At 41.0% G+C, this 18,000-nt stretch overlaps 1 protein-coding gene across 2 annotated transcripts; it reads left to right on the top strand.

Moving 5' to 3' along the window:
• The first annotated feature begins 8,286 nt into the window (after positions 1–8,286).
• On the top strand, positions 8,287–17,964 carry wdr13 (WD repeat domain 13). Of its 2 annotated transcripts, none has more exons than XM_053625782.1 (10): positions 8,287–8,415; positions 8,936–8,997; positions 10,359–10,590; positions 12,292–12,401; positions 12,855–12,985; positions 13,089–13,423; positions 15,077–15,257; positions 16,385–16,526; positions 16,736–16,854; positions 17,342–17,964. In XM_053625782.1, the coding sequence occupies exons 2-10, from the start codon at positions 8,957–8,959 to the stop codon at positions 17,524–17,526; spliced, it is 1,476 nt and encodes a 491-aa protein (XP_053481757.1). In that variant the 5' UTR covers positions 8,287–8,415; positions 8,936–8,956; the 3' UTR covers positions 17,527–17,964. The 2 variants fall into 2 exon arrangements, with proteins under 2 accessions (XP_053481757.1, XP_053481758.1); XM_053625783.1 differs by having other exon boundaries at positions 8,288–8,415; positions 13,089–13,396.
• The last annotated feature ends 36 nt before the right edge of the window (positions 17,965–18,000 follow it).

Below are 18,000 nucleotides of genomic sequence, written 5' to 3'. Positions count from 1 at the left end.
TTTTTTTATAATTTTTTTTATTTTTTACATTCTGTAATCTGTCAAAGTCGTATAACGTTTCTTCATGCAATACAATGGTGCTATAATGATGAGAATAAAAGTCATCATTAACATTCACATTCACATTCGACCACTTCAGAACATACACCTTTGTTGGTTTAATCACATGTAATTGGCTACGGTGTGAACCCAGATTGACCAATCACGATCCTGGATTTTTTTCCCCCTGCTTCTTTAGCTAGTTGTTTGTCCAGATTTCTACACTCTGAGCTTAGGGATATTGAAGTGACGTGCTGGAGGTACTGCTCAGATTAAGCATCACATCTGGGGATATTCATTTATTGTAACTGACTTTTATACAAGAGCATATATATATATATATATATACGGTATGCACGACACACAGATTTATCATGTTCCCTTTTCCGTTTAACCTCACGTAACTTTTTTGTTGTTGTTATAGTCACAATTGCACCGAAAGCATGATGAATTAGCTCAGCCGTTAGCAATGTTAGGAAATATTCATTAGGTCTTATTAAATTTTCATGCTAACTGCCTTTAAATGCGAAATGTGGAAGAGTCCTTGCATCACGAGGACATAACTTAGAGGTAATATATTCGGACACACACATACAAACACACACGCACACGCATGCACACACAAACGCACAGAGGACATCTGAAATGTCAGTGCGGTACTGACAGGAAGGCAGACGACAATGTGTGTGTACAGTATGTGTGTGATTAACTTTAGGAATCTACAGAATCAGTGAAAAAACACACTTCATGATCCCGTGATCCTGTCTAAAGGATTAGCCTTATGACATGAAGAAAATCCCATGTCTCATGCAAAATAATTAGGATTCATTTGTTTTACATGATGGAAATAGAGAGTTGTTAGTTGGTCCTGTCAGAGAACTGATATAAATAGTGGAGGCAACTTGCTTCCCCTGTACGTGTCTAGTGTATCATGAACTCAGGACACTTTCCTTCCCTGCCATCAGAGGGCGCAGTCACCAGCTTACTTGCACAACCTCTGCAATGGCTTCCTCATTTTGGACTGTTTTAGCATTTTATGTTTATGTTTTAGCATAGTCGTTGGCTCATTGAGAAGTCCTGCCATCCCTAGTATGTTCCTTTGTTAATGAATTCTTTGGATTATCATTCAGCCTTGTTTATGTTGCTGGTTGTGTTTCTGACCCTTGACCTTCAGTTTGGATTTTTCTACTCTATTCCTGTCTCTAGATCTGTACTAAATACTTCTTTGCACATGGATCCTAACTCTGCCTCTGAGTCCCGTATGTTACATCCAGATGCTGCTTCTGCCATCCTGTGGCCCACAATCTTCTGCTCTTACCATCCTGAGGCCCATAAATGTCTGCTCTTCCTATCCAGATTTCCACCAACACCTTCTTTGCCACTAGGAGGCCCGTGAAGGCCTATTCCTGCCATCCTGAAAACAATACGCTCCACCTCATATAATCCTGAATCCTATGAGTTATTGCACCTGCCAACCACATGCACAGAACATCCGTCTTCTACCACCCTGATGTCAACAAACTCTTAATCCTGGCATCCTGAAGCCCACAAGTTTTTACACCTACTATCCTAATGTCCATGATCTCATACTCCTGCCATCCAGAGGCAAACAATCTTCTGCTTCTACCATCTTGAGGCCAACAACCTCTTAATACTGCCACTCTGAAGTCCACGTGCTTTTGTTCCTGTCATCCTCAGGCCCCCAAATTTCTACTCATACTATCCTGAGTCCCACAAGCTCCTCTCATGCCATATTGAAGCTCACAAGCTCCTGTCCCTGCACGTATGAGGACAAAAGGTTCCTCTCATACCATCTTGAGGCCCACAAACTCCTGCTTTTACAATCCTGAGCTCAGCAAACTCCTAATCCTGCCATCCTGAAGCCCACAAGCTTCTGCTCCTACCATCTTCAGGAACCCAAATTTCTACTCACACTATCCTGAGTCCCACAAGCTCCAGCTCATACCATCCTGAGGCACACAAACTTGTGCTTTTGCGATCCTGAGGTCAACAAGGTTCTGCTCCTATCATCTTCCAGCCCCAATATTCCTACACTCACTATCCAGAGACACATCAGGTACTGCACCTACCAAGGTTCTATTACTGCCATTCTGAGACCCATAAGCTTCTGCTCCTGTCATCCTGAGGGTCGCATTCTTTGTCATTGTTTCAGCCATTATGAGGTCCCCAAGGTCCTATTCCTCTCACCCTGAAAAAAAACAAGTTCCTGCTTATACCATGCTGAGGTCCACAAGCTCTAGAGCCCATTTCTCAATATAGTTTAATATGCTTCTATATATAAACATTGCAATGAAAAGCAGTATATTATTGTTGATTGAGTGGTCAACAATATAATCTGAAAAATTGAGATGAACCGTATACAAAATGAATAAATGTTGTGAATAAATAACAATATACACGTCCAACAATGGAATCGAATACATGGACTTCTCAGTGTACTTCAAACCACTGAATTAGTACACAAGCCTTTGTGTGATACCAGTATGAAATAATGTTTATTAAGGTAGGTCATTGAATTATTTATATACAACAGTGTGAAAGGATGAGGCGTGAAAGTGGCTAGAAAAGTCTCCGATGTTGTCATCAGTGTATGACTGTTCGACTCCAAAACCCATGACAGCAGGCACTGTGGGACCGAGAGGCTCCAATTAAGAACTGAAACGCATAGGAGATACGGTTCTTATTTTGTCGCTTCAGCTTTGTCTACCACGAGGGCCTCTGTATTTGCGGTTGCAGGATCCCAAGAGTGTCTCCAGGGCCAGCTTCACAAAGGCCTGGAAGTTATTGCTTCTCTCCCTTCGGCTGTCCTGCGAGAGAAGACACAAAGACAGATACCTTCACAATGCAGGTGCAAGAAAAAATATCCCGCATAACCGACAGCCTGGGAAATTTTCAACTAAGGTATTGTGTTGTTCATTTCCTTTTCCCATCTTCCACTAATGATCCAGTTACTTCTTTGCTTCTAAACGTCATTTTAAACCATTAAAAAAAAATCTATGTTAAAAAAATCATCTATGTTGAATTAAATAATGCAAAGAAATATGTATATACATCAATTTGCAAAGTGGAAACTCTTCCATGTCCATCTCGCAACGTCTGACTATCACGGATACTACACTTTTAACAAAATCGTTCAAATTGTTCGCGTATTAGAATGGTAAGATCAGTTATTTCTATTTACTACAGTGTTTTATGCTGTATCTCGCTACTACAGTAAAACTACTATGCTGTCATTTACAGTAAGTAAGTTAGCATGGAGTTAGCCAGCTAGTTGGTTGCTAGTAAACTTATTAGAGGCAGTGTCAGAGTCTCTATTTGCATCATCGTATTGCAAGAGATCTATTTAACAGTAGCCAAACCTTAATCAAAACCATAACCATCACAATTTTGTTCATAACCAACAAGTTAGCTAGCTATCTAGCTTAGCATGAATGTTTTATAGCTACAAAGTTCCAGTTACTACATCAAACCCTTTAATAATTAGCATATCTGACTTAGTCAAAGCTTTTGTGACGGCACAAACCGAGCACATATTAAATCATTTTTAAAACGAAACTCAGAGCTGTGGTAATAAATAAGTAAGTAAGTAAACAAACAAATAAATAAATAAAAGATCCGTTCAATCTGAATAAGCTATTTCAAAGGAGTTAGCCATTTTAGAATCAGTTGTAAATCCCGAATTACACTACATACTTTTCACATGTATTATTTCATGATTATGTATGAAGACTTTATACCAAGTCTTAGGTGTGGTCTGTGAACGAGTCGACTCATTGAGCCGACTCTTTTAGCTGTACTTTGAGAGCCGCGTGTCCTCGCATAGGCTATAGTGTATGAGCCATTCTTTTCCTCTTTGTTTGCGCATGTAGACAAAACTGTTATTTTTGCTGTGTAATTTGGAAAGCTCTTTTCTGTGTCTGAGCTGTTGGTTAGCGTGAGTTCATTCATCCTTCAGTTTGAAGTTTGAAGTCACATTTTGTTCATTAAATCAAATAAAAACGAATCACTGATTATTCTACCCAAACGGCGCACTTGCGTCATCATCAGTCATAAAATACGTGAGGTGTGTCCTTTACGTCATCGCTGACTTTGTGCAATTGAGGACAAAATAGCAGTGAGTCATTTGGGAGTCGAATGAGTCGACTCTTATTCGGCTCACTGAAAAGAACTGATATTCCCATCACTAATATTTGGTTCATCCTCAGGCTTCATAATTTCCTAGAATGATCTGCTGTGTATCCTAGATTGAAATTGTATGGCTTTTTCATATTATATTATCGATTTGTTTTAATAAGCAACCAACCAAGTGTATACACACACACACACACACACACACACACACATATATATATATATATATATATATATATATATATTTATATATATATATATATATATATATATATATATATATATATATATATATATATAGGCCCTATATATCAATAAAATATCAATCCAATTTGTCCTGATGTGCTGCAGTGCAGTCGATGCTTACCTCCTTGCTTCGTGTTGTCATCTGCTTTCTGATCACCTTTCTTCGGCTGATCTTTAGGACTCTGAGGTGGCTATGCAGTGAAAATAAGGACACAAGCTGCTATTTAGCGTCACCAGTAAATGTAATTCTTTTATATAATTGTGCATGAGCATGGGAGTGTTCAGCATGGCTGGCTGAAAAGAGCTGACTCTGAACTGCTGCCTTCTAAAGCAATCTGGGGATTAATTTAACACTGGTGATGAACTGTTAGGGAGAATGTGCTGTGTGGGCAGAGACGTTTAATATGCTGTAGCTGTTTACCTTGGTGGTGGATTTCTTGTCCGACTTGTTACCTGTAAAGAATTTTGAGGGGGAAAAAAAAAACAGAAAAGACATGACATGAGAGCGAACTTAAAATCATCTTGTGAAGCTCAGATTGTTTATCATCCATGGTTTAAAATAAATGTATCGTTATGAAAAGTTATGAAGAGTTTCCTCATTCTCTAAAAAATAATCCCAGAGTATACCTTTTTTAGGCATTTTGGCTATGCTCCAATGTTTGTACGTCCCTCTTTGAAAATGCAGTACGAGCCCTGACCTGCTTTGCACATTTATTGCTTTGGACGGTGAATGGCTCCGCTCCTGGGGCCCCTTCGGGAAAAAGCGCAGGGAAAAATTGCAAAGAAAAAACAAAAAAAAAGAAAAGTCAGCTGCGGCTCGGCAAGGCCCTGGCTCTTTCCTTTGCTGAGCTCAGGTCAAACCGTGCACGACCGACCAACTATTGTACACCTAATCCTTTCTTATTGTTATTAACATGATGGATGTTTCGTTCATATTGCTTACATTGTACTGAAAAACAAAACAGAGTGCAAATGATCAATTGGAAAGAGAGCTCCTGGGGGGGAAATGTACGTTTTATGCATCTTGATACCACAACACTGTCTCACCACGCTGTTTCTACAGCAACAAGGTTTTAACATTTTTTCTGAAGGAGTCTCCAGTGTCAAAGGTAAAAGCTGTAACTTTACACTATAATGACTGTTTACAGCTGCTATAACTCAAGTGATAACAGGAACTAACTTGTTTCACGGACGTTCTGCAACATTACACGTGACGCTAAACGGATGAAAAGCATGATATGTGATGTGATTGATGTGATATGAGAGATTACACACTTCAGGACGGGCTGTTATTAGGAAAATAATCGACTTCGGTGTAGTAAGAGTAACTCCGCTTCTCATCATTGATTATTTTCCTACAACAGCACACCTCTAAAGTGTTTATTATAAGTCTATTATTCCATTCTGGATATTTAATACACTAGTACAGTGTGTGTTTAATTAATATTTTGGCTGAGCCTTAAATAATCTATAAGCTATGAATAGTTATATACAGACCAGGACAGTGTTTTTGCTTGGCCAACAGAATAAACGCTACAAATAAGTCTTTTAGCGTTTATTTCAGTCACATATTTCAAGAGAAATACAGGGTGTAACTGTGGCGTCATTCATGTCCAGGCCTTAAAAAATTATAGAGGCTACAGAGGTTTTAATGAAATTATGGATTGTAGTATAATCTTCATTTGATATGTACAAATAGACATAAATCTTAATCACACTGAAAGAAAAATATTATTTGCCTCCAAAGATTTGGCCAAAATACCTTGTTCGTCATTGATTTCACGTTCACTGTAAACTAAAAAAAAAAGTGCTGAAAATTTCCTAAACTTCTCTTTGAGACAACTTGTACAATGTCGCATTCCATCCATCCATCCATCCATCCAAGGATCTCAGGGGATCCTGGAGCCTATCCCAGGGATCTCGGGGTTCAAGGTGGAGCACACCCTGGACGAGGTGCCAACCCATCGCAGGGCACAATCACACACTAGTGAAAATTTAGAGATGTCAATCAGCCTACCATGCATGTCTTTTGACTGGAGGAGGAAACCAGAGAACCCAGAGGAAACCCCGAAGCACGGGGAGAACATGCAAACTCCAGGACGCAGGACGGGGGCGGGATTCAAACCCCCAACCCCGGAGGCGCGAGGCAAACGTGTTAACCTCTAAGCCACAGCACACCTAATATCATTGTAAAATTTTAAATAGAAAACATTTCAAACTTGACGTGCACAAAGCTACAACACTGGAAAAGAACATTACACTACAAGTAGACAGTAAACACTGCTAAAAGCAAACATAAAATGATCAAGCATGTCTTCGGACAATCCTTTTAACCAGATTCTCTCCTTCTGGATTTTCCTTCCTGATACTTATTCTGTGTGCGTGTAGTGTTTATTCGTGTGATCGTTTTCCCCCTCATTTACAGCCTTGTTTAACAGCCTGCTGATGAAAAATGTACAGAGAGGTCCAGCGAGTAACTGCAGTGTAATGGGGCAATAAATGTAGACATAAGGGGTGGGGGAAACGATTCAGGCTTTATAATTTTATAGCTGCTCCTCACCTTTTAAATCTCTTTTATTTTCTGTCTGATCTGCAGAATGACATCAAATCATCTGTCACTTTACTGGAATCGCAATTACTGCTCTGTTAGGCACTCAAAGGTTTTAATGACTCGTTTAAGGTATCTCGTTTCATCTCATCTAGGATAGACGTAACACGTCTCAAAAAAGATGGGACGGGGGCAACAAAAGTCTGGAAAAGACAGTGTTACTAAAAAGAAACGGTTGGAGGTTGATTGGCAACAGGTCAGTATTATGATTGGGTATAAAAAGAGTATCTTAGAGATGTTCTACTGTGAATAACGTACGGGTTTATGAGATTTTAAAATCATTGCATTCTGTTTTTATTTACATTTTACACAGCGTCACAGCTTTTTTGGAATTGGGGTTGTAATTTTAAAAGGGTAAAAAAAAAAAAATGTAAGCATTGGAGAATATTTTGTATTTGAATAGCAGATTCAAATATAGTTTACTATTTATGAAATGTAGTATTAAAATGTAATATTACTACATTGTATTAAGTCTTTTATATTGTAAATGCTAAAATATATATATAAAAAAATTGTTTTTATGAAAAACTACACCCAAAGTAGACAAACAGCCAAATAAATGAATAAATAAATACTGTATTATGTTTATTATTTATTTCTACAATATTTACTGTAGAATACGATGTTTATTTTAAGGGCTGTATTATTTGCATGTTAATTATTATTTTAATTTGCATTAATGTATATGCAATTTTTGTAAAATACTTATATAACTTATGTTTTTTGACTTATACTTTCTATATAACCTTAAATATATAAAAAAAATATAAGACAATAGGCTTTTGAAAAGTACAGACATTTATAATACAATCACACTGCAGGTACTACCTGTATTAATATATATATATATATATATATATATATATATATATATATATATATATATATATATTTGATATATTTGATATATTTAGGGTTACATAGAAAGTAGAAGACAAAGAAACATCAAATTCTACAGTAAATATTATAGAAATAAATACTAAACATGCTAGAGTATTTATTTATTCCTTCATTTGTTTGACTGTTTGTTTACTGTGGGTGTAGTTTTTCATTAATTTTTTTTTTAGCATGTTATTTAATGTATTTGAATTTTAAATCATCTTAAAGCATCATATAACTAGAAAGAAATTGTTCGTAGAGTTTTTCTCCGTTTGTCTGCACTATTTTCACGTCGCTTGATGCGCACTTATAAACAGTGCGTATGCCAATGAGCACTCCGCCTGTAGCGCACTCTTCAGTACGGTAGTATGCGAGTACGGACGTTGCCATGGTGACTTGCGCAATTCCAGGCGTAGGGAGCCTGTCCGTCGTGTCACGTGACCTCCTCCGTTGGGGGTGGGAGAGAAAAATGTTCCGGTGAGGAATTGAAGGTAGGTGTTTATTAACACGAAAAATATCCGGATTTTTATTCGTTTTTAGGTCTGTGGGAAAGAATATATATATATCCCCAGTGATGTCATGTGTGTTTGGGTAGCAGACATCATTTAGTCGCCTGGCTTCCGTCTGTCAGAGCGGCTAAGCTAGTTAGCGTCTCCGCTGGTTTCCTTAGCATTGAGCTAACACTAGGTTCAGAGGGGGTTTTTTGTGTGGGGGTTTTCTGATCAATAAAAACAGCGCTGAGGGGATTAATTACTGCTTCAGCATGAGTGACTCACCTGTACTGCAATGCGTATGAATTTATGAATTTATTTTCTTTACGGCTAAGCTACTAAAATAAGATAAGCTATGCTAAGCTAAACTAAGCTAGGATAGCTGTCCTGTCATTTTTGTCGTATGCGGAAAACAGGAAGGATCTTATAACACCTTATATAGCTGCAGTGTTAGCATTTAAAATGTATTTAAAGTACATGTGTCTTTTTATGAGCTTGTTTTACTCGTTTTTCACTCTAGGTACCCCTGAGCGTGTATGGTATGGCTGCAGTGTGGCAGCAGGTGCTGGCAGTGGACGCAAGGTGAGCGGAAATCACCAGGATGGACTGACTCTGTTCAGAGAATAATAGCTGAAAACACGCGCGTGACGATTTGCATATCACAGTACAAATCAGGATGCATGAAGAAGGGAGATTTCCTGAAGCTCATTAGAATAGAATAGAGAGGGGTTTCCCCATAAAGTGGAAGATAACAATAACAGAAGGAAGTTGTCATTGGTCATGGCACCACGGACGAATCTTGTACGCATTTACAAAATATTATACTTACTATCAAGAACGCAGACAGAACGAAGCCGTATTTTATTACCTTTTACATATATACATATATGGATGGATGGATGGATGGATTGCTTTATTAATCCCAGAGGGAAATTCGAATTAAGTACAAAGAAGTGCTAACAGGACAAACAGCACTGATCAGGGATTGGTCAGTGGGATGACTGATGATCGGAGATTGGTCAATGAGATGAATGATGATCGGGGATTGGTCAGTGGGATGAATGATGATCGGGGATTGGTCAGTGGGAAGAGTGATGATCGGCGATTGGTCAGTGGGAAGAGTGATGATCGGGGATTGGTCAGTGGGAAGAGTGATGATCGGGGATTGGTCAGTGGGATGAATGATGATCGGGGATTGGTCAGTGGGAAGAGTGATGATCGGCGATTGGTCAGTGGGAAGAGTGATGATTGGGGATTGGTCAGTGGGAAGAGTGATGATCGGGGATTGGTCAGTGGGAAGAGTGATGATCGGGGATTGGTCAGTGGGATGAATGATGATCGGGGATTGGTCAGTGGGAAGAGTGATGATCGGCGATTGGTCAGTGGGAAGAGTGATGATTGGGGATTGGTCAGTGGGAAGAGTGATGATCGGGGATTGGTCAGTGGGAAGAGTGATGATTGGGGATTGGTCAGTGGGAGGAGTGATGATCGGGGATTGGTCAGTGGGAGGAATGATGATCGGGGATTGGTCAATGAGATGAATGATGATCGGGGATTGGTCAGTGGGAAGAGTGATGATCGGAGATTGGTCAGTGGGAAGAGTGATGATCGGAGATTGGTCAGTGGGAAGATTGATGATCGGGGATTGGTCAGTGAAATGAATGATGATCGGGGATTGGTCAGTGGGAAGAGTGATGATCGGGGATTGGTCAGTGGGAAGAGTGATGATCGGGGATTCTAACGTTATAAATAAAATTCAGTTGGACAACTTGGCTGTGATTTTAATAACATACTGTCATTTAGATGTTTGATTTTAGTTAGAGGGTTCTATTCTGTGTTTACTTTTGCCTGGATGTTATTTTAAATCTCACATTCCCACTCTCTGTCTCTCTCTCTCTCTCTCGCCCTCTTTCTCTTTTTTTTCTTGGTCTTCCCCAATCCAGGTACAATGCTTACCGCACTCCTACGTTCCCCCAGTTCCGCACGCAGTACATCCGCCGGCGTAGCCAGCTGCTCCGTGAGAACGCTAAGTGTGGCTTTGAGCCGGTGCTGCGCAGGCAGTACCTGCGTCTGCGCAGCCAGCTGCTCGCCCTGCGCTACGGCCCGCTGTCCGAGCAAAGCAGCTTCAGAGCCAGCAGCGTGCGCAGCTCCCGCACCACACTGGACCGCATGGAGGTTAGGCTTCTCATGGCCCACCGAGAACCTGACAGCATTCATTTAGGGGAAAAAAAAATTACCGTCAAAACGAACACAAATTAATTAAATAACTAACGCAGTATAAACATATCGCTCAGCACCGAGACAATTCGGAGTCGGAAATTTTATCCAGGCATTACTTTTATTTATTAAATTACATTGATTCAATGTTGAGCGAAAATGCAGCAGCTGTTCATCTTGTCCATGATTGTCCAGTGTAATCACATTAAAGGGGAACAGTCACGCTGATGATGAAACCACGCTGAGGGATGTAGGAACTAACATGACAAGCATTACTGTCACGGTCTGTATGTGTAAAGAAGATGGGCCAGAGCAGTGTTCTCAGACTGCATTAAGGTTTCCAGCAGAGGTGCCAGTATATACAGTCTAGCTGTAGTGTTTATGATATTTGACCCTTTTCTACAACAACAAAAGAGACACCTGAAAACTAGGTGTTTCCGCATTTTTATTTTTTTTTAGTTAAAGCAGCAGTCAGAATTCACTGAAGGGGAAAGGACACATGATGTGAACGATGCACATTTGCCCACGGTAGAGGTTACTTAATCTTCCAAGGTCAAATTTAACGTGTCAGTTCACAAACCAATGGCCTTCTGAGTTAATACAAGACCAAGAAAAATCTTAAATCTGCTTCAGCCAAATCTAAAGTGGTACATATTTGAAAAATAGACATGGTTTGAGGCTGCTGAGCGGTGCAGTAGAAAAACATTCACCCTTGAGATGGCGTGTGCGAATCTTGATGATCGCACGGGAGTCCGTGAGAGCTAAATTGGCCGTGCTCGTGTTCCCGTCTCTCCCCTAGTCGATCACAGCGACGCTAGCCAATCATTGGTGTTTGTGAGCTTGTGTACGAGGAAGAGGGATTGGAAGGCGGATAGCGCTTTCCCTTTCCTCCGAGTTTGTTACACCCGCCCTGTGACGCAGATCCGGTTCGCTGGCTTCACGTGTTTCCTTTGAGACAAACTCAAACTCGGAGGAAAGGGAAAGCGCGATCCGCCGTCTTCCTCATAGCCTTCACCTGGTTTGTAGGTGTTGTATGATAGAGGTGAGTAGGAATTGGCCAAAAAATGAAGCACAAAAAAATTGGTTGGCACATATTTAATTATGCCCATGTAGTGCCATGTCTCTGTTTACATACTGACTGGGGAGAAAAAAGTTTGAGAGGATAGAGAATACACACCATGATAGTTGTTTCTTGTCATTTGTTCCTTTTGTGTAGTTCCCCCCCCCCCCCAACATTGCTCTAATGTGCATATCTCAATTGTTTCAGAGTTAGAAGAAGCGTGACTGGTCCCCTTTACGCTCTGGGATGTTGCATGGGTTTTGTGTGTGGGTGTGTACGTGTGTGTGTTTGGTAAGCAGTTTTAGCTCATTCAGAGACTGCTGGTGTAGTCGGTAATGTTTCTACTATTTGCCTAATTTAAAGTAAACCTAAAGCACCAAAGAACTCTCCATGAATCTCTTTTTGTATTGCTTTTGAGAATTCTCCTTTTGGAGAATGAAACAGTAAAATAAAGAAGCAAATAGGAAAAACACCTAAAATATATATATATATATATATATATGCTTATGTCCCTTGCTGTCTTTTATTTGCATGCCTACACTTCCCTTGTCTCTCTTTATTTCTCTCTCTTTCTCTCTCTTTTTCTCTGTTTGCTCCAGGACTTTGAGGAGGATTCCAGGGCTCAGGGCGCTCGAGGTCACCGTCGTTCAGTGAGCCGTGGTTCATATCAGCTGCAGGCCCAGATGAACAGGGCAGTGTACGAGGAGAGGTACAGTACTGTTTCGATTGCACAGTTCTGCATTCGTTGGAGCACAGTAGCGCTCGACCGATTGTTCGGTGTTAAAAACCGACAAATCACTGACTAAATTCGTTGTGTTATTTGAAGTGTTTTTTGATTCATTTTGGATGTCTCTATTTTTATTTGTTATTTTGAAGTGTTACTTTTTTGGTTCAGTTTGGATGTAGATTTTAAATTTACTTGAATATTTATTAATAGTTAATGTACATTTAATATTTATGTGTTTGTTTCATTTTTAAAAAAAAAAGTGCAGTACATGTTCACGGTACGGTCAGTACTGTTTATTTTTGTAATAAAGTTCAGCAATATTGTACTTCGAGTGTTATGTTTTCACTCAGCATCAGTTTTAACTTGATCAGTACTAATGCGTACGCTGTAGGAATTTCTGAAACATTTGACACGGCTTTGTGTTTGTATTTTCAGGCCTCCGGGCAGCCTGGTGCCCACCTCTGTGGCTGAGGCGAGCCGTGCCATGGCAGGCGACACCACTCTGAGTGAGAATTACGCCTTCGCTGGCATGCATCACATCTTTGACCAACACGTCGACTCAGCTGGTAAACAACTCCAGAGGTGTCAAAGTTTTATTTTACGCTGATTCGTCAGTGTGTGGCTGTGTATACCGTCCTGTGTATATCCGCTCCCGTTTTGCCTCCTCAGTCCCTCGCTTGCAGTTCGCCAACGACGACAAGCACCTCCTCGCTTGCTGTTCCTTGGACGGGACCTTGTCGATCATGACTCTGTCCCCGCCTCCCCCGGCCGTTAGGGTGACGCTGAGAGGGCACGCGGGTCCCGTGACTGACTTCGCCTGGTCGCTTAGCAACGACATCATCGTGTCGACGTCGCTGGACGGCACGCTGCGTATCTGGAACACGGAGGACGGTCGATGTATCCGCGAGGTCGCTGACCCGGAAACGAGCGAGCTCCTTTGCTGCACCTTCCAGCCCATGAATAACAACCTCACTGTGGTGAGTGCTGAAGTTCATACGCAAGCCGTAAGTTGTATAGATCACCGTTAGAAGAGAAATAAGCGACTATCTTAATTTCTGTTTCACTTGCATGGGAAAAAGAAAGTACACCCTCCTTCAATTCTATGTTTTTATTTATCAGGGCCTAAATTTTTTGTGTGGTCCTCAACAGCTACTATAAACAAGCAAATGACATCAGGTAACAACAACAAACGACAACAACAGATTTCAATATGTAGTTATCCCCCCCCCCCCCAAAAAAAAAACAAAACGTAAACCAACATTCATAAACCAGGCGGGGGAAAAAAAAAGTACACCCTATAAATTCAACAATGCGTAGAACCACATGTTTTGAGTTTGTTGATGTTTGAAGGCGTTTGTTTATGCACAGCTCTCGTAATATCTCGTAAGCATCTCAATGAGGTTCTGGATTTTGACTTTCCAACACCTTGATTTGTTTTTCTTCTTTAGCCGTTCTGCTGTGCTTGGGATCATTGTCCTGTTGCACGACCCAATCTCTGCCTAGCTTAAGCCGCTGGACAGACGGGCTCTCAAGTATAGTCTGGAATGAAGGGGAGTTCATCTTTGTCTCAAAAACTGCCAGTTTCTCAGGTCCATGGCTGCAAAACAAGCCCAAATCCTCACCCTATCACCACCACCATGCTTCACAGTTGCTATGAGGTATGCTTGTGGCGATACGCTGTGTTTGATGTATGATGCGTATGCTGACCGAACCTCTCCACCTTGGTCTCATCAATCGAAAGGATAGTGTTCCAGAACTTTTGCGATTTGTTCAGATGCAATTTTGCAAACCTACACCATGTTCTTTTTGGAGAAGCGGGGCTTTTCCTAACAGCCCTTCCCTGAAAGCCATACTTGTTCAGTCTTTTTTTTCAGATTGTAGGTCACATGTAGGTGTACCTCTTGTCTTTTTTTCTTTCTCTCCGAACATTAAAAGGTCTGTCCTCGAAATGGGACGCCCACTCCTGGGAAGACTGGCAGCTGTCTCAAAGGCTTTCCTTTTTCTAATCAGTCCTTCTCGCTGCAGAACGGTGAATTTCAAATTGTTTGGAGACGGCCTTATAACCCTTCCCAGAATGATGAGCAGTAACAGTTGCTCCTCTCTCTCTGAGGTCATGGCTGATGCCCTTTCTTCTTGGCATGATGTAGACACACACCTGGATGATCCCGAACACCAAACTGCCTGCCAAAAGGTCTGTTTTTAAAGAGGTAGTCACACTTCTTGATAATTAACTAATCTTGTGCGTTTCATTAGTAGTACCTGGCTGTTAATTACCCTCTCGATGATTGAGGAAGTACGAAGGGTGTACTTATTTATTCCTCACCTGGTTTCTGAATGTTTGTTTACTTTTTTATTTTTTTAGGGAGGGGAGAAGAAAAATGACTACAAATTGAAATCTGTTGTGTTTATTTTTTTTGTCACCTGAGGTTATATGTTTGTTTACAGAAATTGCTGAGGACCACACAATTGTTATTTAGGACCTGACAAATGAAAACCTAGCTTTGAAGGAGGGTGTGCTTTCTTTTTCCCACGACTGTACGTAAGTGGTTAAAGCTGTGGAGTGAGAGTGTTTGTGCGTGTGTGTACCCCCCCCCCCCCCCCCCAAAAAAAAACAAAAAAAAACAAGAAGCAAAAACCCACTCCTGTTTTCTGTACAGGTTGGAAACAGTAAGCACCTGCTGCAGGTGGTGAACATCTCCACGGGAAAGAAAGTCAAAGGAGGTTCGAGTAAACTGACCGGCCGCGTGCTGTCGCTGTCGTTCGATGCCCCGGGGAGGATCCTGTGGGCCGGGGATGACCGAGGGAGCATATTCTCCTTTCTCTTTGACATGGCCACAGGTAGCGAGACCAGCCCTTTAGGTTCCACAGCATGATTTCGGAGACCCAAACGTTTTGGATAAGTAGCTGATAAACAGAATTCGGTGCGTTATGAGGAGGGATGATTTGAACCAAAACATTTTTTTTTTTAAAAAACCCAGAAAATAAACTGTGCAGAACATGGTGTCTCTAGGATTTAAGACTCAAATTATTAACCCTGACATAATCAGTAAACGAAGGCTGGAGGAGATGAGTGAGCATCGTGCTGTTAATTTCCCACCACGAGATCCAAATGAAACTCGTTAATTTAACATTGTTGATTTAAATAGTGTTCATGAATATGTATAAATATTGCTAGGGATATTTTGCATTTCCTTCGCTTGTTTTCTCTAGATCTTGTAAGGTCCTGTAAGTATTGTATCTCTGCAGTGCAGTGCGGAGCCCTCGGTAATAATAACTCCCAGGTTGTCGCCGGAAGGAAACGATGAAGGACCCCATTCCTTTTTGACAGGTTATATTTCCTTCACGGAAAATGAAAGCTCCTCGAAACATCCTCTAGGACAAACTCTTCCAGTTCGTGATTGGATTCGAGATTAAATCCTTGAAACAGCCAATGACACGGCAGGGTTCTCAGGGTTTAATAACGTTTCTGGTTGGATATCCTCTGAGACCAGGGTGTTTTCAGCTCTTTGAGAGCTGTCAGTAACTGTAACACCTCCGCGGTGTGAACGATCCGAAATCAGACACTCAAAAAGCAGACCTCAAGTTGACGTCTTTTACAGCGGGCCTCCTTTTTCACTTATCGGTTAACGCCGTGTTCAATCTGAACTTAAAAATTCCTGTTCGATTTGCGAAAATGTCTTTATATTGTTGTTAATGTATAATCTAAGCTAAAGTGCTACCCGGCTAAACCACGCATCTGTGAAGGTCTTTTGAAGGACAGGAGGGATGTTCACGAAGATGAATTTGATGATCACATGACAAAAGTGCACACGTGTAAGAAATAGTCCAAAAAGCTTAGTCTAAAAACGACATTGCGGTGATGGGTTTCTTTTTCTCTCTCTTCCAAATATAATACGAGCTGCACGTTAGTGTGTTGTTTGTTGTTTGTGTGTGTGTGTGTGTGCTGAAGTCGTGTTGTTGCACAGGGAAGCTGACTAAAGCGAAGAGGTTAGTGGTGAGCGAAGGAAGTCCCATCTCCAGCATCTCGGCACGCTCCTGGATCAGCCGAGAGGCTAGGGACCCTTCTCTGCTGATCAACGCCTGCGTCAACAAGCTGCTGCTCTACAGGTCAGAACACACACACACTCTCACACACACCAAAACATATGATTCAGGATTAACAGAATTATTTTTTTTTCCCACTCCAAGTCAATCAACACTAAAAATATGCATCTAATAAAACAATACACGTAGAAATAACTGTAATGTTAATGGTTAATGAGATGATGATGATGATGATGATGATGATGATGAAGAATGTGGTTGTGGCTCTCCAGGGTGGTGGATAATGAAGGCACGCTGCAACTGAAGAGGAGTTTCCCCATCCAGCATGGCTCGCAGCATCTCCACAGCATCTTCTGTCCACTCATGTCCTTCAGGCAGGGGGCCTGCATTGGTAAGGATTGCCGTCCAAACATCTGCACCTCCATCAATACACACATTTAATTAACTCGACGAGAACATCTGCGTATTCATTAATTTATTTATCTATCAGTACATTTATTTTCTGGGTTCAGTGACCAGTCGCATGTTCTGTTGTCCAGTTATCTAAACAGTCTCGCTGTGTCCTTCCATCGTGATTTCATTTACACTACCGATCAAAAGTTTGTGGACACTCGACCGAAACATTTCTCATGATCTTTAAAAACCTTTTGATCTGAAGGTGTTTGATTAAACGTTTGAAATCGTAATGTCGCAGTAATGGAAAGAATCACATTTTACTCACCAAGCATGTCCTGGCTGAGTGATTACATTTAAAGTGAATTTTAAATGATCGTTTAATAACCATGATGAACCATATAGGTCTACTACTGCATTACATTCTGTGCACAACGCATTTTTAAAAAAAATTTTTTTTTAAACGATCGCTCTTCCTCACACAGTGACCGGCAGCGAAGACGCGTGCGTTTACTTCTTTGACGTGGAGCGCAACACTAAGGCCATCGTAAACAAGCTGCAAGGCCACAGCGGCCCTGTTCTGGACGTCAGCTTCAACTGTGACGAGAGCCTCCTGGCCTCCTCCGACGCCACAGGCATGGTCATCATCTGGAGACGCGAGCAGAAATAACCGCAGAAGCTTCCAACTGCAACAGCAGCTTCAGTCGTGTGCGATGTAGAAATTTACAACCCGGCCATTAAGGAGCCGAATCTGCTGTCTGGTCTTGTGCCGATTTGTTAAAAATCGTACAGAGCTTTTTTTTGTTTGTTTGTTTTTTTTTGCGTGTCTGATGTTTCATTATCCGTCCTCCCTGTGAGATGTTTTTAGATTAGATTAGAGTGTGATGCTTGCTTGAGACACATGCATCAGAATGTATGAGTGTGTATGACTGGGGGGGGGGGGGTATTTAATACTTGTACGCTGTGGATAACGTGATTGTGTGTGTGTGTGTTTCCTTGAAAGAGAAGTTATATTAACATTTAACAACGATGAGCTCGTGCTGGCTTAAAAGTAAACACTATCGTATATGTCTTGTTATGAAGTAATACATTTCATCCCACATCCTGATTCTGTTTTGTGTTTCCTGCATATTTATGGATCCTG

Source organism: Ictalurus furcatus, chromosome 5, assembly GCF_023375685.1.
Source record: "Ictalurus furcatus strain D&B chromosome 5, Billie_1.0, whole genome shotgun sequence".
In the NCBI taxonomy this organism is placed as follows: domain Eukaryota; kingdom Metazoa; phylum Chordata; class Actinopteri; order Siluriformes; family Ictaluridae; genus Ictalurus; species Ictalurus furcatus.
Note: the sequence above shows the minus strand (reverse complement) of the source record. Positions and strands in the feature narration are given on the sequence as shown.

Excerpts from the sequence above, each read along its gene's own strand:
- wdr13 (XM_053625782.1), top strand. The coding sequence starts at position 8,957 with ATGGCTGCAGTGTGGCAGCAGGTGCTGGCAGTGGACGCAAG. Across the intron at positions 12,986-13,088 it reads CCAACACGTCGACTCAGCTG|TCCCTCGCTTGCAGTTCGCC; the intron begins GTAAACAACTCC and ends TTGCCTCCTCAG. Across the intron at positions 16,855-17,341 it reads CAGGCAGGGGGCCTGCATTG|TGACCGGCAGCGAAGACGCG; the intron begins GTAAGGATTGCC and ends TTCCTCACACAG.